General features: G+C 45.3%; 1 protein-coding gene across 11 annotated transcripts in view; it reads left to right on the forward strand.

The window, feature by feature from the left end:
• COL6A3 (collagen type VI alpha 3 chain) overlaps positions 1-25431 on the forward strand; it is an 84268-nt gene that overhangs the window by 15655 nt on the left and 43182 nt on the right. For 2 of the 11 annotated variants that reach the window (XM_014842778.3, XM_044751162.2), the window contains 8 exons: positions 1385-1502; positions 3021-3638; positions 10037-10639; positions 15291-15875; positions 17585-18184; positions 19695-20267; positions 21702-22310; positions 24294-24899. In XM_014842778.3, the coding sequence (XP_014698264.3) occupies positions 1385-1502; positions 3021-3638; positions 10037-10639; positions 15291-15875; positions 17585-18184; positions 19695-20267; positions 21702-22310; positions 24294-24899 (4312 nt within the window). The remainder of the gene's footprint in view (positions 1-1384; positions 1503-3020; positions 3639-10036; positions 10640-15290; positions 15876-17584; positions 18185-19694; positions 20268-21701; positions 22311-24293; positions 24900-25431) is intronic. The other 9 variants (XM_014842780.3, XM_070489329.1, XM_044751164.2 and 6 more) reach the window with 5 other exon arrangements.

The following is a 25431-nucleotide window of genomic DNA, read 5'->3' on the forward strand; positions in this document are numbered from 1 at the left end:
AGAGTGGCCAGTGCCTTTTGAATGCCAAGGTATCCCTTAATATCTATGTGACTTGGGCCAATTACTGTTTGAGCCGTAATTTCTTTATTGAAAGCATGAAGGTTAGCATCTACCTAGAGGGATGATGCAAAGATAAATGAGATAATTATGAAAAATGGCTCTTGACACATAGCAGGTGCTGAATAACTTTTGATGACATGACGGCAAAACCAGTGCTTTGATGACATTCTAGCTGACTCCTGCTGCCAACGTTCCTCTCCTCTAGCACTGTCACCCAAGCCCCTGGCCAGGAAGCCCCTGACCAGTCTGGGTGAGGGTAAGAGAAGTCACTGGTACATAAGCACAGCTGCAGCCAGGACCAGTTCCATGATTTGTGGACCCAGTGCAAAAGGCCATAATCTGAAAGTTATTGGAAATTTTGATAGCTCCAGGAATGCATTAAACCAACCAACTGCACAGATCACGTACCCATGACCTAAGAAAAATTCTGGGGAACCAGAGCCTTGGGTCAAGGGGAGGAGAAAAGAAGGGCTGTTCTGGGAAAGGGACTTCAGCCCAGACCGAGAAGACCTAGGCCAGCTCTCTGAGGAGTTTTAAGGAGGCCCCAGGCCCCAGCTTATCCCATTGGATTGAGGATTGAAGGGTGAAGAGACTGACATGAAGGTTTCATGGGGGTGGGTCTGTTTTCTGGTTTGGGGTGGGGAGAGGGTGCTTTTCAGGGAAAAGATCTCGTGACACAGACTTCTGAGCCCGTCTGAACATGATCTTGGCTGGTGGAAGTCCTGTTTGCAGCCACCAGCTGGTGTGTGGATACAGGAGACCATGCTGCAAGGTGGTCAGCCCTCAAGTCCAGTGTCACAGCCTTGTTAATTCAACATCCCTGGGCTTTTTCCATTCTTAGACTGGAGATTGGCACACGGCAAGTTTTTGTTGGAGGAAAAGAGCTAAATATTAATACAGAAGAAGAGCAAGATGTGCAATGGTCCAGATGCTGTGGTTGTATTTACACATGCTGTGATTTGGGCAAAGCCCCTTCTGTCCCTGAGCTGAAGCTTTCCTGTGGGATTCCTCCAAACGTGACACATAAAAGGAAGCTGGGCGTCACAAACCTGCCACTTTTTGTGCTTCTGGGCACCTTTACTCCTGACCCCCTCCTGTTCTGCCATTGGTTTAGTGACATGCTATCATTACCTGCCTCCATTTGAGAGGAAAAAGGTTCACTTGCATGGTTTTTAGCAATGGCTAAAGAAATACAGACACCAGATTCAAAGATTCTCGTTTCGTCAAAACAATTTTTCATAGGAGAGAGAAATTCCTGATTCACCGATTAGGAATCTGAGGGTCAAAACTCGATCATCCTCTTCGGCCCTGTTTTCTCTTGCAGGTGCTCTCTTGGTGCTTAGACAAATCCAAAATGAGGAAACATCGACATTTGCCCTTAGTGGCCATCTTTTACCTCTTTCTCTCAAGCTTTTCCTTCACTCGAGCCCAACAACAAGCAGGTAAGACCCAGCAACGTCTCTTAAAGTTATTAAAAGGAATAGCGTTCTCTGATTTTAGATCTTAGACATCGTGAGTTTGACAGGGAGCTTAGATATGCTTTTAAGAGTCAGCCGAGCCATTTATTACAGGATGTTCACGTTGTTTGCAGATCTTTTCAGATTCTTTTTACCCAGTGAGAGGTGGTTTATTTTTTACTAAAACTTGGGTTTGATGTCTTGGACTTGGTTTGCGAGTGGTTTGTTTTCACATTGGGTGGGAACAGAAAGTTCGTATCACAAATATGTTACCATCTGAAGAGCTCTTCCACATTTCTGGCACTGGTTGGTCTCTGAACTCACAAAATCAGGAGAAGGCAACTATTGAGAGTAAAAGTTATTTTCTCTGAAAAAGAAAACAAACAAAGATCACCCTCTTTCTCTCTAACTCTGGACACAGAAAGATATTTTTCATCTAGAATCGTCAAAACATCGGTTTCCCAAAACTATTTAAAAAAATCGATCCTAATTAACCCTATTAAGAATCTGCCTCCAGAGTTTTAGAAAAGTGAGAGACGCTGCATGCATTATGAGCTCAGAAGGGTCCCTCTCCTTCCCTGGGGAGCTGGGCCTCTGATAGATTCTCCCACCATGCTTGGTAGTTCTCAGATGGCGGGGAGCTGAGTGCCACCTCAATGGAAGGGGGTGTTGGTTGGGGTATTGGGTGAACCTGAGGTAAGTAGAGTCTGGGAGCCTGCTGTGTAGAGCCAGCCTGGCCCACAGCTGCAGAAGGGCCTTCCCCAGCCACCGACAGCCTGGCACCTGAGTCACCTGCTTCTCCTTTTGAGGGAGAACTAGATTCCTCTTTGAAAGAGAGAAATAATGTTTCACGTCTATGAAGGCTTTCCTGGCTCTGAAAAATATGTAGTAACGACTCAGGGTCCCTTTCTTCATGCTTAAATGTCAGAAAAATGAGACTTTGTCCTTCTTTACGTTTACACAAGTCTTCCTCACTTAAAGAAGACGTATTTATTACATTTATTTTTTTCTTGCAAATTACCTGAAACATTGGAGGTTAGTTAAAGTAAAACAGTAGTAGTTTCACTATTCCTTCTTGTCAAGGCCCAGTTTCAGACATAAAACTGAAGAACGAATTCATAAGATGATGGTTGGTTATCTGGGATAGGATGTCCTTCCGGTCTGATCAGGTGGGTCTTGGGGCTCAAACTGCCACAAAGAATCAGGCTTGAATTAAAGGACACCCCAGGGGATGCTTTTTCCCATCTGGAGCCTGCTTCTGGCTCATGTATGCTGGTCATTGCATACAGAACTGGGGTCAATGATGGGCGCCCACAGCTCTTGAGTCCTCGTGTCCAGGTCCCTTCTTGTGAGGTAAGTCAGCTACGTGCCTGTGTGGCTAGTGAGGTATGCGTTATTTAGGAACAGCAGAGTGTAAACTGAATTAGCCTAGGCAGGCTTTACACTGATAGGAAGAAATTGCTTGAACAGGAGAAAAATCTAAACCAATGTCTTTTTTTAAAGATGTCAAAAATGGTGCCGCTGCCGATATAATATTTCTAGTGGATTCCTCTTGGAGCATTGGAAAGGAACATTTCCAACTTGTTCGAGAGTTTCTGTATGATGTTATAAAATCTTTAGCTGTGGGAGAAAATGATTTCCATTTTGCTCTGGTCCAGTTCAACGGCAACCCACATACTGAGTTCCTGTTAAATACGTATCGTACTAAGCAAGAAGTCCTCTCTCATATTTCCAACATGTCTTATATTGGGGGAAGCAATCAGACTGGAAAAGGATTAGAATACGTAATGCAAACTCACCTCACTCAGGCTGCTGGAAGCCGGGCCAGTGATGGAGTCCCTCAGGTTATCGTAGTATTAACCGATGGACACTCGGAGGACGGCCTTGCTCTGCCCACAGCGGAACTTAAGTCTGCTGATGTTAACGTGTTTGCAATTGGAGTTGAGGATGCAGATGAAGGAGCGTTAAAAGAAATAGCAAGTGAACCGCTCAATATGCATGTGTTCAACCTAGAGAATTTTACCTCACTTCATGACATAGTAGGAAACTTAGTGTCCTGTGTGCATTCATCCGTGACTCCAGGAAGGGCTGGAGACACAGGGACCCTTAAAGACATCACAGGTAATGGCGACCTCGCCAAGCTGCTGCCTGCCTTGCTATTCTTTGGAGATGAGCTTGGCAACTGCTGGCATTAAAGCTACATTATGGCTGAAAGAGGGTGGGTGGATTAGGGAAGAGATGACCATTCACAGGTTTAAAAACAAAGGTTTGAATAATCTCTGTAGTCCCCTTCTAAAACAGAGCATTCACCTACAGCTGAGAGGAGTTCTTTGTTTTTGAAGCAATTCATAATCTAACTCTAAAAAACCAAACTCGATATTATGATCCCACAAGAGGTATTTCTACCTTCCTTGGAAAGGAAAGCCCTGGCGTGGCTAAGTAGGCATCTGACAAAAATCCCTCCATTTGTTATTGGGACAAAGGGCCCGAGTCCTTTACAGAAAACTTCATGTCTGAGGGAGCATGAGCTGAGGCAGAGAGCGTGTCCACTTTTGTGTCCAATGGGATAACATACAGAGCTCCTCTTTTCCACTCTATAGAATTTATTTCAGAGAATTGATGGAATTAGAATGGTAAGAAACCTTTGATATGATCCAGTCCAAATCTATTTTGAAGAAATTGAGTCCTGGAGGGTAAGTGACACACAGAAGGTGGAAGAACCAGAACTGGGGGCCCTTATGTTTCAGCTTTAGGTCTGTTCTTACTTCTCCTCCATGCTATGACCATGGCTGTGCCTGTAGAGACTCTTATGATTCCAATGACCATCATCATTGCACCCTGGAAGCCATTGATAACGCATAGATGTTATATTGACGTGTCATTGCACAGTGACATGTGTGGAACTAATTGGCTGGCAAGTTATTTAACCAGTCAAACCCATTAGCTCTCTTTCTAGTGCTAGGTGCCTAAAAGACTGAGAGGGAAGGAATTTGATATGGAAAACATCAAATGTATTGTACCGCAGCATTTTGACAAATGCCCAGGGTTAGGCTTACTCATTAGCGATGGGCAGGGCAGAGACACCTCCTTTTGTCGAGAAATGAGTCCATGTAGCCATTTGAAAGTTGATAGCAGAGAATTCTAGGAGAATGGGCAGGGAGTTATGGTGGAACCAAGAACCTCAGGGCAAAGATGAGCTCCTGAAGGAGAGAATCATGTCCTCTGGAATGGAGTGAAGGGAAGAGAAAGGGGCTGTGTTTCTAAGATTTTGAGGTGGATAGGAGGGAAGCTGAGAAAGTTCAGGTAGGGTTAGCATCAATCATCTCAAAAAGAGAAGATGCCAGAGGGAGAGAGGCCGTGGTGTTTGGGAGCTTGGAGACATTGGAGTTATTTTGAACAGCTGCTGCAGGGCTGTGAGGAAGGGACCACAAATTGCGCAGGAAGCAACTGCTGCCTTGTAGTGATGATCAGTTATGGGCAGAGATTATGAGACTGTGGTCTTCTCCATTAGCATGGCACCTGACCTTCTGCAGGTATCTCAGGCACTCTTGGAATAAAAGGAGTTACCAGGTTTGGAGCTTGCAAAGAGAGAATAATAGAGAGGCAAATCCAGTATGAGAAGGAAATCCAGTATGGTGGCATGTAAATTCCTGAAATAGCCCGCCCTGGCTGGGCAGGGAAGCAGATGAGAGCTGCATGCGTTGGGAGACTTCTGAAGAGCCAGAGGATGAGAAGCTAGGATGAGGGGGAAGAGTCCTAGAGGCAGCTGAGTGTGTAAATAGGAGGACACTGCCATGTGTATGGAGGGAGACTTGGAAGGCAGATCATGGGAGTGGAGGAGTTTCAAGTGATGCTTGCAGAGTGGGTGTCATGTGCTTAGGATGCAACAGGCAGAGGACCATTGGGGATAGGGCAGTTGGGGTCTTGAGAGTCTGGTGCTCAGGAGAGCTGTCCATATAGACGTTAAAGTCTCTGGAGATGACCAGAAGGTATGTGGCGTGGACGCAAGCTGAGCATAATGTAACTGAAATCATTTAGGAAGACTGGAGAATCCCTTCAGTGTATGACAAAGAAGTGGATAATTTTCTGAATGAACGTAGAGTGAATGGACAATCAGGGCCCAATAGACAGGCATAGCACAGAGGAAGTGATCATAGGGAGCAAGGTTTACGGTCCACTTTTCTCCTAAGCTTTTGCAAGTGGTTCCCACCAAGAGGGTTTCAGAGACAGGAGGCAGGAGGTGAGGTGAGTGGCAGAAAGTCAGTCCCTTTTTAGTTCAAGATGGTAGATGAAACGAGAAGGAGAAAGAGTTGAGATTTTGAGGCATAAATCAGCTATCTAAAGGGCCACATGGGAGAGACATCTAGAAGGACAGAAGGGACAGGAGGAGTCTACAGGAAGGTAGAACTTTCTGTATTGTGATCAGAACAATTGGGAAATTGTAGGTAAACAGTACTAGACTTCAGTTTTTCATGACAGAGGTTCAGAAAGCAAGGGATGGGGAACGAGATGACTAGATGTTGGGAGAAAGGAACCAGCAGTCTTAGGCACACAGAGCTTGGTTCAGAGAAGGGTTTCAGAACCAACCAATCCCAAGGTGTTTCAGGATATTGTTTATAAAATGGTTTCCCCAATGGTTACTCATGGTTTCAGCTTTGATAAGGGTGGGAGTGCTAATGCCCCTACCAGAGGGTCTACTTCTAATAGAGAGGAGCAAGTGACAGTCCGTATTACTTATATTTCACACCAAAAAGTGCTCCCTACTTCAAATGACATACTTCACCTCTGTATTATGACACAAGTGTTGATCCTGCCTGTGGGACCCTTGAGGGCATCCCAAACCAAACACTCCAGGTTACAAGGAAATGCCAAGAGGGTATCTATAATGACCTACTCTGTTCGCTACAATATTCTTGGTGTCAATAATTCACTAAACATCACATTTCTGAATACGGGGATAATAACGAATCCATGTCAAAAACAGTGAAGGGGATCAGTGAAGAAATGGGACATCTTTTCTTTATTGATGTTTCGGCCAACTCAGGAAAAGGAGTGGATGAGTTGGCCTTTATATTTAACCACTATATGAATGACAATCAGATTGCCGTATGAATGCTAAATGAGCCTATCGATATAGCGTGTTTCCACACAGATGATAAAACCTTTGTTTTTATGCCAAGAAAGCATCTCTGTCTTCTAGTGTCCAAGCCACTAGCAGCACCGGTGTGGAATATTAATCCGTTTATGTTGTCTTTTCTAATTAACTTCACTGTGCAATTCCTCTAGTATCATGTCCCCCTGCATGTTCCACAGGGAGAAAAGAATAATTCTCTGCTTATAGTCTTTGGCAAAGGGAGTTAGGAGGGCGTTACAGAGATTGCTAGTAAGTTAGGGCCATTTCTTCCCATTGCCTGTCCACTAGGTAACTTTTCTCCATGAATATACACAGTCATGCACTGCATAATGGCGTTTCGGTCAATGACAGACTGTATATATGACAGTGGTCCCACAAGATTAGTACCACACAGCTGAGGTGTGTAGCAGGCTATACCGTCTAGGTGTGTGGAAGTGTAAGTGTGGAAGTGCACTCTATGATGTTTGCACAACAATGAAATCACCGAACGATATACTTCTTATAACATATCCCCATCGTTAAGCGATGCATGACTGCACATGTATACAATGTGAAGGATTGCCGCTGTCCTAAATGAACTCCACTCAAATAATCAACTGCTAAAAGTTGTGTTTTTAAAACTATCTTTTATAAATGGATATAAGATACAAAATCTTTATACCGAAGCGAAAGCTAAGGGTGATCTACGAGTAGGGCAGATTTCAACATGAGCTCTCTTTTCTCTGCAAAATATAAAGATTTCAAAAACTCATAAAACCTGTCTACAATTTTGTGTTTGTATAGGAAATACAGAAAAAGGAATCATCCCGTGAGCTAAGGAAGGCAGTGTGCCCACACTAATGTGCTCAGGAAAATAGCATTTCCAACGGTGTTAAGGGAGCCTATGATTTTTCCAAGGACACTGCGAAATTTTTCCATAGAAAATGCCACAGAAGGTGTGATAATAAGCCATAAAAGCAGAAAACCAGACAACTTCACGTTTTTAATTTTAGACAGATCTGATTACTCTTAGAGATAATATTGATCATTGGTGTGCCTTGCTGTACGCAAGAACCTGGGGTTCTTGTATCTATTTGAGGCTTCGGCTCTCCTGGGTAACACAGCATGCCCTTGTGTGTCCCATCATTGTGTGCGTAAGAAGACAATGTTGTTTTTTCAGTGATGACAAATTATCCAACATTTTTCTATGACTCGCTGCTGTTCAGCTTTTTAGAAGAGAAATAATCAAGGGTTTTCCCTCAAGGTTCATTTATCTTATTTATACGATTGTAAATTACAATCAGAAAGTAAGTAATAAATGAATAAGGAATGTGTCATTCTGAGATTTAGGTATCATTTTTCTATTATTGACCCTGGGATCATTGTTAATCCTCCTTTTAAATGTCTCGCTATGTTGAGTAAGTGACAGATCTTCCTTTGTCCCTTGGGGTTACTGGTTTAGGTTTGGGAAATGTTGCAGGACTTTGTGGTATGGACTGCAGGGCCTCTAGCTTGTGTGATGACCTGAGCATTTCTACGGCCTGTTATGTGGTTCACACTGCTAGTATGGCAACTTCCAAAATCCTTCAGGAATCAGGTTTTAGCTAAAGAGAGGCAAATACTTTGGAATTCTTAGCAAAGGCCCAGTCTGATGTAACACTTGTGTGTGACAATTTTTAAAAACACAAGATCTTAATTACTGTAGTAAAAATTACCCTTCTCATAAGACCTTATAAGATATTTCCAAGTTAACATTACAAGATATTTCCAAGTTAATATTACAAGATATATTCCAGTTAATGTCTCTCTGTATGCAAGGAATTCATCAGCAAAAGTGTTGTCAGGGATTTTGTGTCTGTAAAGGAAGGAAGAGCAGTTCTGATGCTAACAATCCCTGGGTCAGCTCTCACAATGAGAGAGCTTGGGTTAGAACGTGATTTCACTACAGCAAAATTCTTCAATTTTGCGAGACAAGATTTGTATTCTGTTTCCATAGTAAAAATGAAAGCAATTTTGTTGGAACAAGGAAAAATTAGTTTTAAGTACAAAATTTTCAGCCTCATGAAAAAGATCAGCATGAATGATCTTACCTGTAATATTGCAATTACACCCCAAATATAGCTTCTTGAAATCCTAGGATATAAATATTACATATGCTCACGTGAAATCTCTTCCTGTTCCTCACACACACTTAAGTTATTAAAAACATTTACTAGAATAATTTTGCTTTCCCTGTAGTTTAAATCAGTCTGATTTAAACGTTCTAGCTAGGCCTTTGAAATATTCTACTCAGGTTTGTAGATTTACTGATGGCTATTTCTCGCTCAGTGCTTCTGTGAAGCCCCCATTCTCAGTAATGGAATGGAAATTTCATGTTTGACATTGTGGGGAGAAAAGAGATCTTGGTCATCCATTTTTATGTCCATTTGTATAAGCCCAGAGCTAATTCTGATTAAGGGTTTGTTAGACGCTCCCAGTCTTGCTAGGCTATCAGTTTAGGACGTCATAAAAATAAGGTTGGATAATTATGTCATGACTGGTTTCATATCATCCTGCTTAACATCGTTCTGCATTGTGTGACTGAGTATAGAGGCAATGGCAGGAAGAAATATATAAAACACCTAGCCGACTCCCAGACCTGCAACTGAGTTTCATGCAACGAAATGCCATACGTGACAAGACCATCAAACCAAAAATTGATCAGGGTATTTTTAAAATTAATTAATTTACTATGAATTCAATTAATTTTAGTTAATTAATTACTTTAAGTGTAGCTTGAGTTGTTCCTTTCAGATTCACAAAGTTGCATGTGTGCCCCCATTTTGGCTTTTAAAGAAAAAAAGGAGAAACAGCAGTTGCTCAAGGAATCGAGTGGTTAACATACTGAGATGATGAGTCTCCAAACCCTGAATCTGAGATTCTGCCTTGTAGCGGCGCACTTGGACAAAGAACGTTCTCAAAATCACTTGAGGATTATAAAGGAAATGTCCCCAAATTAGAAATCGTGTTTGGACCTTTGTTAATGTACTCGTTAATCTTCTCCTGTGGGTATGGTAATGCAACTACATTTCCCTCCAAATTTAGTAGAAACTTCTAGAATATGTATCCAGGATTTCTCCCTCATGAAAGTGAATATGATGTTTTAAAATTTAACTACAAAGATGGCACAAGTGAAAATTTGATCAACATGTTCCTATTTCACACCATCATTTCTAAGAAGTTGCCTCTTATCCTTTCCGAATGCAGAACTAAAAGAGAATTTCACGTTCCTTAATCAACATGTGTTTTGTTTGTCCATATTTCGTGTTTCTCATTGGTTTCCAAAGAAACATGTCAGAACACTGAACGGTGCATGTGGTCACTTGTTCTAACGCTTTCACATTTTTTGCATTTCTTTCTTTTAAAGCACAAGACTCTGCTGACATTATTTTCCTTATTGATGGATCAAACAACACCGGAAGTGTCAATTTCGCAGTCATTCGCGACTTCCTTGTAAATCTCCTTGAGAGACTCTCAATCGGAACCCAGCAGATCCGAGTGGGGGTGGTCCAGTATAGTGATGAGCCCAGAACCATGTTCTCCTTGGACTCCTACTCCACCAAGGCTCAGGTTCTGGATGCAGTGAAAGCCCTTGGGTTCACTGGTGGGGAGTTGGCCAATGTCGGCCTTGCCCTTGATTTCGTGGTGGAGAATCATTTCACCCGGGCAGGAGGCAGCCGAGTGGAGGAAGGGGTTCCCCAGGTGCTGGTCCTTATAAGTGCCGGGCCTTCTAGTGACGAGATCCGCGACGGGGTGGTAGCGCTGAAGCAGGCTAGCGTATTCTCATTTGGCCTCGGCGCCCAGGCCGTCTCCAAGGCAGAGCTTCAGCACATAGCTACCAATGACAACATGGTGTTTACTGTCCCGGAATTCCGTAGCTTTGGGGACCTCCAAGAGCAATTACTGCTGTACATTGTTGGCGTGGCCCAAAGGCGCATTGTCTTGCAACCGCCAACCATTGTCACACAAGGTACGTATGCTCTTCTTGCCATCCATGTGGGAGTGGGGTGTTTTGTGTGTTGGGTTTTTAGAAGTAAGGCGGGCACCTTACAGAATGATTGGCCTCAGGAGAACCTGTAAGTACCCACAGCCGAGTCCTTCCGAGGCGAGCTGGCTCTTGGATGCGATGATGGTGACTGTTGTAGTGTTCAAAGAAATGAAAGACCCATGCGTGAGTGGGAAGCTCGTGTTAGAGAATGAGTTGTTGAGAAAGGATGCTTTTAATACTTGTAATTCAACAAAGCTTTTGCTTTGAGATTATTAAATACCACTGTATTTTCAAGTTATGATGCAGTCATCCTAAAAATGGATCTCAGGGCTCATTACTGTTATGGGAAAGTAACTCCAGGATAATGGCATTGGCCTCTAAAAGTCAGTATGTTAGAAATGCGCGCATAGATACGTGAGGGCTCTCTCCCCAAGTCCTGTTTGTGTGGATTATTGAGAGTTGCACTTCTGAAGGTAAGAAATAACAAAGCTCCCGCTTGGTAGAATATTAATAAAAAACTCTTTTCCTGTGTTCATCAAATTCAGGAGTAGTTCTTTTGACCGGAGAGATTATGATATATACTCAGATGGAGGGCCTTTCGCAGAAAAGCCCAGCTGGAGTCATTGAAGAAATGTAAAACTAACCAAGTCACATAACAAGTATACATTTAACAAATGTAGGCAGTGGGAAGCGAATTTCAAAATTTAAACAAGACTGCAGTGTACTTGGTGGTGTGGCAGTTAAAAATCAGGCAGATCCGGTTGTACCAAGTTCCTTTAACTAGTGATTTTATTAACAATGGTATTTAGCTTACTACTGGGTGGGGTAAATTAGAATTGAAGTGAAATTACATGCAGAAAGTTCTCTCGATAATTTTAGATGTCCCTCTCATTGGAATACAAACTAGTAAGGTTCCTCTGGGCTTGCATAGATTTGGAAACAAGCAAATAATTTCCACAGATTTTGTACGCACTGAGAAAGCCCCATGGCTGCATCGGAAGACCTGGCCTTTGGTGCTGGGTCTTATGTTAGCCAGCTGTGTGATCCTGGGCAGGCCACACAACCTCTCTGGGCTCCAGTTGCTTGAATTTATGATAATGGAGTTATACCAGATGAAGATATTTCTCTTCTAGGAGAAGTCTCAAATTCTTTCTTATTTATGGGCAGCACATTGCCCCCATTTCAATTTTCCCTAGCTAACTGGAGTATTAACTCCTCGTTTACAAACATCATCTTTAATATTTGTGATTAACTGGTAAATATTCAACAAACATTCTTAGCTATCCAGTATGTGCCCGACACTATGCTAAACATTGGAGACATAGTGCTGGTGGATGAGACCAACGTGGCTGCTGGCTTGTTACAGTATAATGGGGAGATAGATAATAAAAATATAAACCAACAACCCAACAAAATGCCCCCAGAGTGTGATAAGTTAGATGAGGACGCTGAAGGGGACCGTCATGGAAAGAATGCGGGAGGAGAGGTTTGGAGAAGGGGACCAGGGAAGGCTGGTCTGAGAAGCTGCAGGATGGGAAGATGAAGACGAAGAGTAGAGGGAGGGATGTTCCAGGTGTGGTGGTCCTGTAACATGAAGGAGGCTGGACCCCTCCCAGAGCTGCTGGAAGGCTGCAGGGCAGGAGCTTGCTTGAGGCGTGGATGCTGGAGAAGCCACTAGTTTAGGGCACAAGCATCCACGGCTTTATCGTGGGCACATCAAGTTTGAGGTGAGCCTGGGAGTTGGGTACTGACATTTGCAGGTGGGTTGAGAGGGGTGGTCTGGGAGTGTGGATAGGGAAGAGAGGAGGCCTCAGGGACCAGGCTGCAGGAACTGTACTGGTATGGCTGGGTGTGGAAAGGAATGCTCTGGAGAGGAACTGGGGAGGAGCAGTCAATGATGTGGGGAGACAAGAGAGCATGGGGGGGTCAGAAGCCAGGTGAGGATGTGTCTCAAGGGCAGAGAGTTTGCTTGGGCCCCAAACTGCTGAGAAGCTGAGTACAATGCAGACCAGGAGCACCCACTGCATGTCCACATGGAGGTCACTGATGGCCCCGGCAGCTAGTCTCAGGGGAGCGATGGTGGTGGTGTGGGGAGAAGAGATGGAAGACGCACAGTGAGGCGAGAAGACAAGTCTGACACTGGAGGTTGTGGTATATGTGGTGAGAGCTCGCCTCCAGTGGCTTCTATTTTCTCGGTGACCTGAGGTAAGATGGTTGTGTGGGAGGGGTAGTGGGACAGGTTTGAGCAGAGAGCGGAGAATGAAATAGTCCTTCTGGAGGATGGGAAAGGCAAGCTTCCTGGAGAACAACTGACCACAGGCTGGTGTTGGTGGTCACCCGTGTGTGGTCTGGGGGTTCCACACACCGAGGTTGTGTGATTTTCTCAGGAATGTCTAGCTGCCTAGGGGACACGTGGAGAGGAGAGAGGAGCAGGATGAAGGCTTTGCCAGGAGTGTCTGATGGAGGGAAGGGACAAAGGAACCTAGGGCAAAGCCATGAAGATGGACCCAATAGTGAGGGACTTGAAGTCAGAAAGGGGCTGATTGAGAGTGAGAGAGAACAGATTTGGGGCCTCCTTGTGGCTGAAGAAAGGGTGGAGCACGCGTGAGCTGGAGGGAAGACGCCAGACAAAGGGTCGGGTGAGTGAGATTTCAGAGGTGGGGCAATGTCTGGAGACAATAAGGCCAGGTGTGGCCCTAGAAGCAGGTGCTGGGGGCACAGGAGGACATGCTTTATTGGAGGTCAGGGTCCCTGAGTCACTGAGAAGAGCAGCCTAAGAGTAGCCTCCAGTCACTGTAAGAGTAGGGTGGAGAGGAAAGCAGCACTGAGGACGAGTGCTGGGGGTCTGGACGTTTGAGGAGTTTGCTTGAAAATAGTAGCATGAGAGAGCAAGGACAGTCACCCTGGTCCTGGGCTTGTGAGGGCTGCAGGGGAAGCTGCGTCATGGGGGATGTGCTGGTGTCGGTCAACATGGAGGTGAGGGCTGAAGCCGACAGATTAGCGGGACCTTCAGTTTCACCTCCCCACAAGGGTGTTTCAAACCTAGTCACAGCAGAACCGTGCGAAAGAGAGAAGACGGCTCTGTTTGGGTTGGCATCTCATGTCAGGAAGAAGGATGTCTCCTACTGGAAGGGGACGGGAGGGCTGCCTCTCGGCCAGGTGAGGTGAGTCAGCCTGGGGATGGGGGGGAGGTGAAGGGTGATCTGTGTTTCTATTCATCCATCATACACGTTATATACGTCTTGTGGAATGTAGGAATCTCTGCATTTATGATAGCAACATCAACTTCTACGTCTATGGTATGGAAGGGGGTGTGTGTGTGAAAGAGTGTGGATCCAGGTGTGCTCACCTTGTATGTGCATAAAAGGCACACGTGTAGTTGTCTGTGTAGCTGTGTAGATGCCTTTTATGACCAGTGGCGCAAAGGAGAGGGAGACCGAGAAGGCAGGGCGTGTGGCTCTTGGTGTTTTTCAGCCCGCACGTATAGTGACAGTTCCACCTGTCTGCAGGTCTCTATGGAGAGCATGAGGACTTGGAACTCATTGTTTATACCACAGCTTGATGCCAAAGCAATGTCCCCATGTGCCTGTCCCTGGATGTGTTGTATCTATGTGTGCATTTGCATGTGTTCTCTTAAAGAGGGACCAATGATGTCAATAGAGTCAAGTGTCGAGTGAATTTGTGTTACATAGAATCTATCTGACTGTATGGAGTGATGGAGGCCTCCTCACGTCCCGATAATTATTTAATAGCTTGCAAACACTCTTGCCTCAGCTTTAACCATTTATGTTCTCCTGAGTCTGGGAAGCCCTATTGGGTTTCTGGACTGGGTGTTGTGGTCTGATACAACTCCTTGTTCCCGAGACCCAGGCGGGCTGCCTATGCTTCGATGCAACAGGTGGAGAGAAGTTCTCAGTCACTTCCTGGCAGTGATCTTGTTGATAACTGTCGCGTTTTGGCTTTGTGGTTTGTCTTTACGTTATCACAGTCTGAACATTTACCTTAGGACCCTCACAACGCAGGTCTCTGAGATGAAAATACTCCTGTGTCACCTGTTGGTTTTGACATCAATTTCCTTCTTATATTTTATGAAGCCGAGTAATTGGCTTCTTTTTTCTTTGCCTGAGAAATCAAGTCATGGAAACAGACCTGAAGGGAGTGGGGATGTTCATGCTCTTTTAGCTTCTGCACTTGGGGATAGGTGTTTGTGAAATCAAGATTGTGAAACCAAGGACCCTCTGCGCAGACACTGATCTTCTTTTATTTGAGTCACGGGCTTCATTCTGACCTCTAAAATCCAAGCGATAGATTTATGGCAGAAAAGAACTTTCCGACTTTTACAGTGACAATGTGCTAAATAGGGGGCTACTAAAACTAAATTTGTTTTTGTGCAACTATTTTGTAAAAGGTACTAAGAGTGCGTGGTGAGGGTGGGCCCCCCTGCCATCCCATGAGGAAGGATGTAGCTGTAACTAATGTGTGTGTTGTGAGGAAGTCCTCAGGGGCTCCCACTGACGTCACATTGGCCAGAGTGAATGGGAGCGCCCTTTGACTGGAGTTAGCTGGGTAGAGAGTCCTAGTTGAATGTGATTGGTAAGGCTTTTCTACTCACCTTATAACGTTGTACCTACAGTCATTGAAGTCAACAAGAGGGACATAGTTTTCCTCGTGGATGGCTCATCGGCTCTGGGACAGAACAACTTCAATGCAATCCGTGACTTCATTGCCAGGGTCATCCAGAGGCTGGAAATCGGACAGGACCTTATCCAAGTGGCAGTGGCTCAGTATGCAGACACTGTGAGGCCAGAGTTTTATTTCAATAGCTACCCCAGCAAAAGGGAAGTCGTGAATGCCGTGCGGAAAATGAAGTCCCTGGAAGGCCCGGCCCTGTACACGGGCTCTGCTCTGGACTTTGTTCGAAACAACCTGTTCACTAGTGCGGCTGGCTACCGGGCTGCTGAGGGGGTCCCTAAGATTTTGGTGTTGATCACAGGTGGTAAGTCCCTAGATGGAATCAGCCAGCCCGCCCAGGAGCTGAAGAGAAATGGCATCATGGCTTTTGCCATTGGGAACAAGGCGGCCGACAAGGCCGAGCTAGAAGAGATTGCTTTCGATCCCACCCTGGTGTTCATCCCTGCTGAGTTCCGAATCGCCCCTTTGCAAGGCATGCTGCCCAGCTTGCTGGCACCTCTGAGAACACTCTCTGGAACCACTGAAGGTATGGTGGGGAGGGTGTCAGACACACAGTAGGGTGGTCTCCAGGTAGAGCCTTTGAGAGAAAAAGGCACAAAGTTTTATTTGTGTTCAGCTAAGAGACAACTCTTAAATGAGGGAAATGACAGCAACAAACAAGGTTTATTTCAGGTTTTCATTTACCCTGAGTTGGGAATTGTATGACTTAAAATGCCATAGGATACAACTGTGTGTCTTAAAATGTCATACGATAGGAATTGTGCGACTTCGAATTTCATAAAACAAGGATGGTCTGACTTAGACTGTAGGACCAGGGGCCACCAAGCTTCTGGCCCCGGAGGTCACTTCTCAGTTCTTATCTCTCATCAGGTCCCAGAGTTCTGTCGCCTCTTGTGACTCCTGTCCAGCCTTCCTCCCACCACCAAGATGTGGCCTGGTTCTTCCTTTCCTGAGTCCACTTCTCAATGACCCAAACCTGGCCAGCATAGAACATTAACCCTCTCTCCTCTCTCTTTAAGTGATTTCCTTCCATGAGAAAGCATAGTCAATGAATGGGTATGAAGACAGAAACCCAGTGGTTCTTCAAATCCCTCATTTGATATGATTATCAGTGAAAAATGAGTTTTAAAGACATTATAATGGTCTATGAGGTTACAAATCGAATAAGTACAATTTGCCGTCCTTATGAAGATGAATCTCACGGAAACAAGCTTTTCTGCCTCACACACTTTACCACGAGAAGCCTGTGCAATGCATGGTCCATGTTGCATGGACACACGCTTTCTTCTAAGGGTCTCTGGTCTTCTAAACACGCCCCCTCTCTCTTTTTCTTTTCTTTCCTTAAAACTTCTAATCCACATTTTCATAACCAAAGTTCAGTTTGAGAGAACGTGGGATAAAATTAGCTGTTAGGTTTAAACTTTAATGAGACACTAGGGAAGAAATGGTAAATAATTTATTTTAAGAACACATAATAAATGTGTTGGGAAAAACACTCTAATTTGAGAATTATACTTTTGATTCTTCTCGTGTATAACCTAAGCCAAGCATAGTACATAGTCTCTTGGTTTTTAAGGTGTTTTTGTGATCCCTGTCGTCTCACCCTGGAGGGACTCCCATGGGTTGGATTATTGCATGGCAATGCTATGACTCCTGAGAGGAGAAGACCAGTAGAGAGTGACAAATGGGCAGTCCTAGGACTATTTTGAGATGAGAACAGCCTAATTTTATTAATTTTTTTTTAGCCCTAAGGAACTCATGTTCTCAGGTTTACTTGGGCTAACACTTCTAGTCTATCCATAAGTGGGAATCTCTCTGGAGAGGTGAACCCCAGAGGACACGGTGTCTCACATGTAAACCTGGCTGTGACCGCAGTCATTACCATGAGCAGTCCAGAAAGGCACAGTACTCGTGCAGAATTCATTTTCAGGAAAGAAATGTTTATTTCAAGGATTCCCATCCTTTTTGTTGGTTGTAAACATTCTAGCTTTGCACTGCGTCTCTCTGTGAGTCAACTTGGTTTCGTAAACTTGGCTATGAATATGCCTCACAGACACCAGCTGCCACTAGAGGAAAATATGCAGCCTTCTGCCATATTTTACAAGATGGATGTGCTTTGCCTCACTGATTTTCTCTGTGTTCTGAATGTTGGCATGTGTGCACAGGTTGCGGGCACACATGAGAAACCCTCCGGGGTTGTGTATGTCTCACCTTGTTTTCTGTGCTCCACTGCAGTTCACGTAAACAAAAGGGATATCATCTTTCTTTTGGATGGATCGTCCAACGTTGGAGAGACCAATTTCCCTTATGTGCGGGACTTTGTAATGAACATAGTTAACAGCCTTGATGTCGGAAGTGACAATATTCGTGTCGGTTTAGTGCAATTTAGTGACACTCCGGTGACGGAGTTCTCCCTAAACACATACCAGACAAAGGCAGAATTGCTTGCTCACCTGAGGCAGCTGCAGCTCCAGGGGGGGTCGGGCCTGAACACGGGCTCAGCCCTAAGCTATGTCCATGCCAACCACTTCACCGAAGCTGGAGGCAGCAGAATCCGTGAACGTGTCCCGCAGCTCCTGCTCCTGCTCACAGCCGGGCAGTCTGAGGACTCCTATTTGCAAGCTGCCAATGCCCTCGCACGCGCAGGCATCCTGACCTTTTGTGTGGGAGCTCGCCAGGCGAATAAGGCAGAGCTCGAGCAGATTGCTTTTAACCCCAGCCTGGTGTATCTCATGGACGATTTCAGCTCCCTGCCAGCTTTGCCTCAGCAGCTGATTCAGCCCCTAACCACATATGTTAGTGGAGATGTGGAGGAAGTTCCCATCGCCCAGACAGGTAAAGCTCCCCGACTGACCGCACAGGGCTCCCTCTCTCCCCCGCCACCTCCCTGCGGGCAGGCGGCCCCATCTGAACTCAAGACCCTGGTGCACTGTAGAAAGACGATGGCTCACTTTGGTTGAAGTATTTTGAATGGAGGCTTGAGACACTGTACCAGCAAGCTTAGATTCACTGCCTAAAGGGTGTTCATTAATGAAAGAAACACTAGAAAATCCAGCTACGTTCTGCCTTATTAGCCCACCTTATATTCAGAAGCCTTATTTATTGATTTTTTTTTTTGCCCCAGTGCCCTGTGAAGATTCTGGAGCACAAATCCATATGGAAATGAGAGAGAGAGAGAGAGAGAGAGAGAGAGAGAGAGAGATTGATTGTCTTTCATACATGAGTATGCATTGAAGGCATTTAAAGATTGAAATTATTTTCTTTATATGATTTTTTTATACTGAAAATCTGCCATATCTCAAAATTTATTTGTTATAAACCCAACAAAGGCTGCATCTTCATGTGAAGGTAAAATGACTTGCAAAGGAAGTCTGGATGATGATGATGATTGCATATTAATATGGTGGTAAGATATGGATGCATTAGATCCACTGGCTGGCTCACATCACTGATGGGTGGCAAGACTGAGCCAATTGAAAACTAATCAAAACAGTTCCAATGGGCCAGCCCCGGTGGCCTAGTGTTTAAGTCTGGCGTGCTTTGCTTTGGCTGGCCCAGGTTTGGTTCCCGGGCACGGACCTACACCACCCACCTGTCAGTGGCCATGCTGTAGAGGTGGCTCACATACAAAAAGAGGAAGATTGACAGCAGATGTTAGCTCAAGGCAAATATTCCTCAGCTTAAAAAAAAAGTTCTAATAATTGTTTGAACCAAAAATAATGTTCACATTACATCTCATAGCCCTCTATGGGCTCTTGTCCATGTTTTTTTTGGTCTAATCACAGCAGGTTGGAAAGCAGTGACAGAGAGCCTGACACACAGAACAATCATGGGCACTATCTTGGGTCCCAACCCATAACCTCAAATTTAATGAAAAGATAATCCAGTTAGAGAAGACATGTGTCAACTCAGTTACCCATGGGTGGTTAATCCACATCAGCCTTTGTCACTAGAGATAGGTCAACTTTTAGCAAAAGGACAATCAGGACGACATTTTCAATAGTTTTATTCATAACAACTTGAAAACTCTGTCTGTTCTCCTACAGTGATTGTCACCTGATGCAAGAATGGAACCCTCTCGGGCTTTCCATTGGCTTGCTTTGCTGACTAGGCACGATGCTAGATTGGGTGGACCAATCTAATTGTTCGAGTCCTTTGCAAATATGCACTGATCAAAATGGGGCATTTTAATGACAGCTGGTGCAGGCTTTCTCTTCTCTTGCTGGTACAGTGATCATCATGAATTTCATGAACTCCTTACCAAATGCTAGTGATGCTGGGCTGGTCAGTTTGGTGCCTGTCATGTTCCGGCCCCTCATTGTGTCCTAACCTACTTTCGTTGTAGAGAGCAAGCGAGACATTCTGTTCCTCTTTGACGGCTCAGCCAACCTGGTGGGCCAGTTCCCTGTCATCCGTGACTTTCTCTACAAGATTATCGATGAGCTAAATGTGAAACCCGACGGGACCCGGGTTGCGGTGGCTCAGTACAGCGATGATGTCAGGGTGGAGTCCCGCTTTGATGAGCACCAGAACAAGCCCGAAATCCTGAATCTTGTGAAGAGAATGAAGATCAAGACGGGCAAAGCCCTCAACCTGGGCTATGCCCTGGACTATGCACAGAGGTACATTTTTGTGGAGTCCGCTGGCAGCCGGATTGAGGACGGAGTCCTTCAGTTTCTGGTGCTGCTGGTTGCAGGAAGGTCATCTGATCGTGTGGACACTCCAGCACTCAACTTGAAACAGAGTGGGGTGGTGCCTTTCATATTCCAGGCCAAGAATGCAGACCCCGCTGAGTTAGAGCTGATAGTGCCATCCCCTGCCTTTATCCTGACCGCGGAGTCACTTCCCAAGATTGGCGACCTTCAACCACAGATTGTGAACCTCTTAAAATCGGTGCAAAATGGGGCACCAACACCAGGTATGGCTTAGAACTTCCGGTTGCCTCTGCATCCCAGTTCTCCTATGCATGAGTTGACAGCAGGCTGTGGCTCAGGTCCTGAGATGGAAACCCTCTTCTGGTTTCCAAGGAAGATGGAAAATGAGGAGATGGTTTCTGCAGGAACACTGGAATATGACTTTTCTTTTTCCATACTGACTCTCTAACTCCTCTAGGACAAAAAAAGAGAATCAGGGTGATTATTTTTAGGGACATTAGAATATTTCATAATAAGATACGTTATAAAGATTTAGACATATCAGTGGTTAAAAATCCTTTTAAAAAACATTATTTTTACTATATGCATAATGAAAGGCACATAACATGGTTACATTATAGCTAAAACAGTCCTTATTTTCATTTTCCCCCAGTCTTATTTCAAGTGGGTATCACTGTATTATAATTCACTCACTACATTCATTAAGAATACAAGGTGTGATGAGAAGCAGATAAATTCCCACCTTAAACGCTGTATTAGAATTTCCAACTGCTAATTTATGTTAGTGTGACTTTGCGTTTAACTACTTAATATTTGCTGATAAAAATGCAGTGAAAAGAGTAATTAATTTCATGTAAAATCCTTTTGATTGAAAACTGAGAACCCAAAACTTCTACATTGACTTTTGGGCCCATTCATTGTTAGTCTGGGACTGTAAATCAGACATCTGGGTTACCTTCTTTCCTGTCGATCCTCTGTGACTCACAGTGAATCATGTGAAATCTCCCGTCTGCAAAATGCTAATGCAGACTCAGCCATCTGATGTCTCTGTTTCCTCAACGTTTTTTCTTGAGTGCACCTTTGCGAGTCAAAAATACTGTTGGAGCATTGAAAAATTCCAAAATAAAAGGGCTACCTATTGGTGTATTAGTTTCCTATTGCCATTGTATCAAATTACCACAAGTTTAGTGGCTTAAAACAAAATGAATTCATTATCTTACAGTGTTAGAGGTCAGAAATCCAAAACCAGTCATACTGGGCTGAAATCGGGGTGTCAACAGATTTGCTTTCCTTCTGCGGGGTCTAGCGGATCACCCATTTCCTTGCATTTTCCAGCTTCTAGAGCCTGTCCACGTTCCTTGGCTCCTTGCCCCTTCCTCCATCTTCAAAGCCAGCAGCACAGCGTCTTCTCTCTTCTCTGACCTCTGCTTCCATCCTCATATCTTCTCTCTCCTTCAGAATCCTCTTGTCTCCCTCTTACAATGACACAGATTGATTATACTGGATCCACCTGGATAATTGAGGATACCCTCCCCATCCCCTAAGGCCTTAAATTAATCACAGCTGCAGAGTCCTTTTCATAAGTTCTGGGGATTCAGAATTGGATATCTTTGGGGCCCATTATCAAGCCCAGCGCAATCGGTATGAAATTGTTCCTCTTATGTCCGTGTGAGTCACCGAGGCTGTCTTCCTTCCAGTTTCAGGTGAAAAGGATGTGGTCTTTCTAATTGATGGCTCTGAGGGTGTCAGGAGTGGCTTCCCTCTGTTGAAAGAGTTTGTCCAGAGGGTAGTGGAGAGCCTGGACGTGGGCCCGGACCGAGTACGTGTGGCCGTGGTGCAGTACAGTGACCGGACCAGGCCCGAGTTTTACCTGAATTCATACATGGACCAGCAGAGTGTGGTCGGTGCCATACGCAGGCTGACTCTGCTGGGTGGGCCAACCCCTAACACTGGGGCCGCCCTGAACTTTGTCCTGAGAAATATCCTGATTCGCTCTGCTGGAAGCAGGATAGAAGAAGGTGTCCCCCAGCTTCTGATTGTCCTCACGGCCGAAAGGTCTGGGGATGACGTGAGGGGCCCCTCGGTGGTCCTGAAGAGGGAAGGGGCAGTGCCCATTGGCATTGGCATCGGGAACGCCGACATCACGGAGATGCAGACCATCTCTTTCATCCCAGACTTTGCTGTGGCCATTCCTACCTTCCGACAGCTGGGGACTGTTCAACAGGTCATCTCCGAGAGAGTGACCCAGCTCAGCCGCGAAGAGCTGAGCAGGTTGAAGCCAGATTTGCTGCCTCCCACCAGCCCAGGTAAGGAGTTGCTAAGATTCATGTTTTTGGCTAAATGAAAGTCTCAAAGAGGGGCATATGCTTGGCTTGTAGTGTGGAGCCCCAAATTCTGTATAAAGGCTTCTGTGCAGATATCTGGAGGGAGAGGTCATCTAATTGACAACACAGTTCAATATCAGTTTTAAGCTGCCCCTGGAGGTCCAGCTGTCAGCCTTCCATGGTCACGGAGAGTGTGGGCACAGGTGCTCTGAAAAGCTGTGGCACAGCTCTGAAATCTTGGTATTTACAGAGCCAAAGTGTGAAGATTGCTTTTGAGTTGGCTTGGTGCTGAAAAGTAAGTGTCTTACCTGGGAGGAAGGCCACCTGGCTCTTACAACTGTAGTTTATTCTATTTCCTCCTTTCTCTTCTCCTTTTCTAGGCCTGGTACAATGAACTGAAAAACGGTGGGAGCCCTGGCTGCTGGGAAGGAAGGGGGCTCAGATATAGCCACTCCTTCAGAAATACCCACCAGGGGCCTCCCTTCTCTGGCTCTCGGGTGGGGAGGTTCGCTGTGGTGAAGAGGCTGCTTTGTCCTTGCCTTTGCTCCCTGTGGCTCCTATTCTGCAGAATACCATCTGCAGCCTCAGGACATGGGGTGGGGACTGGAAAAGACAGGGAATAAAGGAAGGGAAGAGTGAGCAGGGAAGGGAAGAGTCAGACTCAGGACACAGTGCCCTTTGGGTGAGTGAAAGACCTGAGGGTGCTGGCATGGGGCCATGGAGAGGGGCCTTCATGCTGGGGTCCAGGACACAGCGCAGCATGCCCCACAGACTTCCATGGAATGTTCTGAAGCGTTCCAGATCAAACAAATTTAGGAAATAGTAGGATAAACAAAGTGAGGGTTGCTTCCCGCCCCCCACCCCCGCAATTGTTGTGTTTTGTGTATCTCCAATACAATAAGAGAATGCACCATTTCCCAAATGTATTTGAGTGCAGGAGTCCTTTTTTATGACACATCTTGAGGTCCCAGTGTTCCTGAGAAGGCACTTTGGAAAGATTGTCATAGTGTATGTGCGGCTTCTCTACTTTAAATACAAGTGGCTGTTTCTACAACAATGTGACTCCCAGTCCATTCGCTCTCCAACCCTTCAAAGGGACTATTTTTTACCTTCTTTCTCCCTATCCTGCTTCTTCTACACTCTCTTCCCTCAGCTTACTCTGAGCTGATCGTCTTGATTTCCATTTCACTGAGAAAATACGAGGAAATTGGAAAAGATCTTCCGGAAGCTCCTCTCGCTCTCTCCCAGCATCAGTGTTCATGTGTCAGCTTCTCTCCTGTTTGTAGGGTGAACTGTCTCTGCTTCCTCGGGTAGCCTTCCTCTCACCTACTCAGGAGCATCATCTGCAGGTTTTCTCTCTCCTGCATCATCAGCTCTCCACTGAGCATGGGAAGGATGAGTCCTTTCAAGATACAAACATGTTGCTTTTTTTCCTCTTGTAAAAACTCTCTCTTGATGCCCTGCTTGCCCCTCCACTAGCACCTCAGTCTCCTTTTAAAAGTGTTGTCTATACTTGCTACAATTCCTCCCTGAACCCACTCCAATCTGTCATTCACTCTCACTATTCCATAGAAAGTGCTCTTGTTAAGGTCCCTCCATCTGGCAAAACCCAATGGTCGATGCTCAGGCACCATCTTACTTGATCTATGAGCACATCTGTCACAGTTGACATGCCCTCCTTATTAAACACCATCCCCCCTTGGTCTAGACATGGTTTTTGTGTGCCAATCTCTGCCTCCCTCAGAGTTACTCTTCCTTATCGTTTGCTGATTCCTCCTCTTCTCCCTGATTGTAATCACTGAAATGCCAGGACTCAGTTCTGGGACTGTATATTAACTATAATAGTCAGAATTAGGATACTTTGCCTGTCAGGTGGCGATTCTGTGACAAACCGGGAGGTGATTTGTTGATGCTAAGAATTTGGTGCCAACAAAGTTGAGGTCCACGATGATGCTTGATTCACAGGTGTCGGCAGCAAGAAGGACGTGGTCTTTCTCATCGATGGGTCCCAAAGTGCTGCCCCTGAGTTTCAGTACATCCGCACCCTCATTGAGAGGCTGGTTGACTACCTGGATGTGGGCTTTGACACCACCCGGGTGGCAGTGATCCAGTTCAGCGAGGACCCCAGGGTGGAATTCCTGCTGAATGCCCATTCCAGCAAGGATGAAGTGCAGAACGCGGTGAGGCGGCTGCGGCCCAAAGGTGGGAGGCAGATCAACATTGGGGGTGCCCTGGAGTACGTGTCAAAGAATATCTTCAAGAGGCCACTGGGGAGCCGGATTGAAGAGGGTGTCCCTCAGTTCCTGGTCCTCATTTCATCTGGGAAGTCTAATGACGAGGTAGATGACTCGGCGGCAGAGCTCAAGCAGTTTGGTGTGGCACCATTTACTATCGCAAGGAACGCAGACCCAGAGGAGCTGGTCAAGATCTCCTTGAGCCCTGAGTATGTGTTCTCAGTGAGCACCTTTCGGGAGCTGCCCAGCCTGGAGCAGAAACTGCTGACCCCCATCACGACCCTAACCTCAGAGCAGATACAGCGGATCCTGGCCAGTACTCCCTATCCTCCTCCAGGTAAGATTGACTGTTTGTTGTTGTTGTTCTCTGAGTGTTTTCGGCATAAAAAAATAACAGTCTTAAAGATCCATAGTTCTCATGATAAATTAAATTAAAATAAAGGGACACCTGTGATTGAACCTGTTGAGTCCATCACTTATTGCAGGGAAGAAGGATGCACATGATGGTAAACCATGGGACATCTCAGTAATATGTTAAGACAGTATTAAGGAAGGACTTATGATAGGATCTGAGCTTGTGGTAGGTGATTTTGAGGAAGGCTTACGGAAATGGAACTTTGCCCTGGATTGGATGTTGTCAAGAGGTGGAAGTAATTCTATGATTGGGTATTTTACTAAATCTTATAACTAAATCTTTAATTGATAAAGAACCAGACATCATTCCTATTAGCCAGGATGGGTGGGGGAGTGTTTGGTTATTTTTGCTTTTGTTTTTGTCAATGTACACATAATTACAACATGACCTCAATTTTGTCTTGATCCACCATGGTCACAGTGTGGCTTTCTCTGGTGTTGATATTCTGTGAAAT

The sequence above is a fragment of the Equus asinus genome, chromosome 19 (assembly GCF_041296235.1).
Source record: "Equus asinus isolate D_3611 breed Donkey chromosome 19, EquAss-T2T_v2, whole genome shotgun sequence".
In the NCBI taxonomy this organism is placed as follows: Eukaryota; Metazoa; Chordata; class Mammalia; order Perissodactyla; family Equidae; genus Equus; species Equus asinus.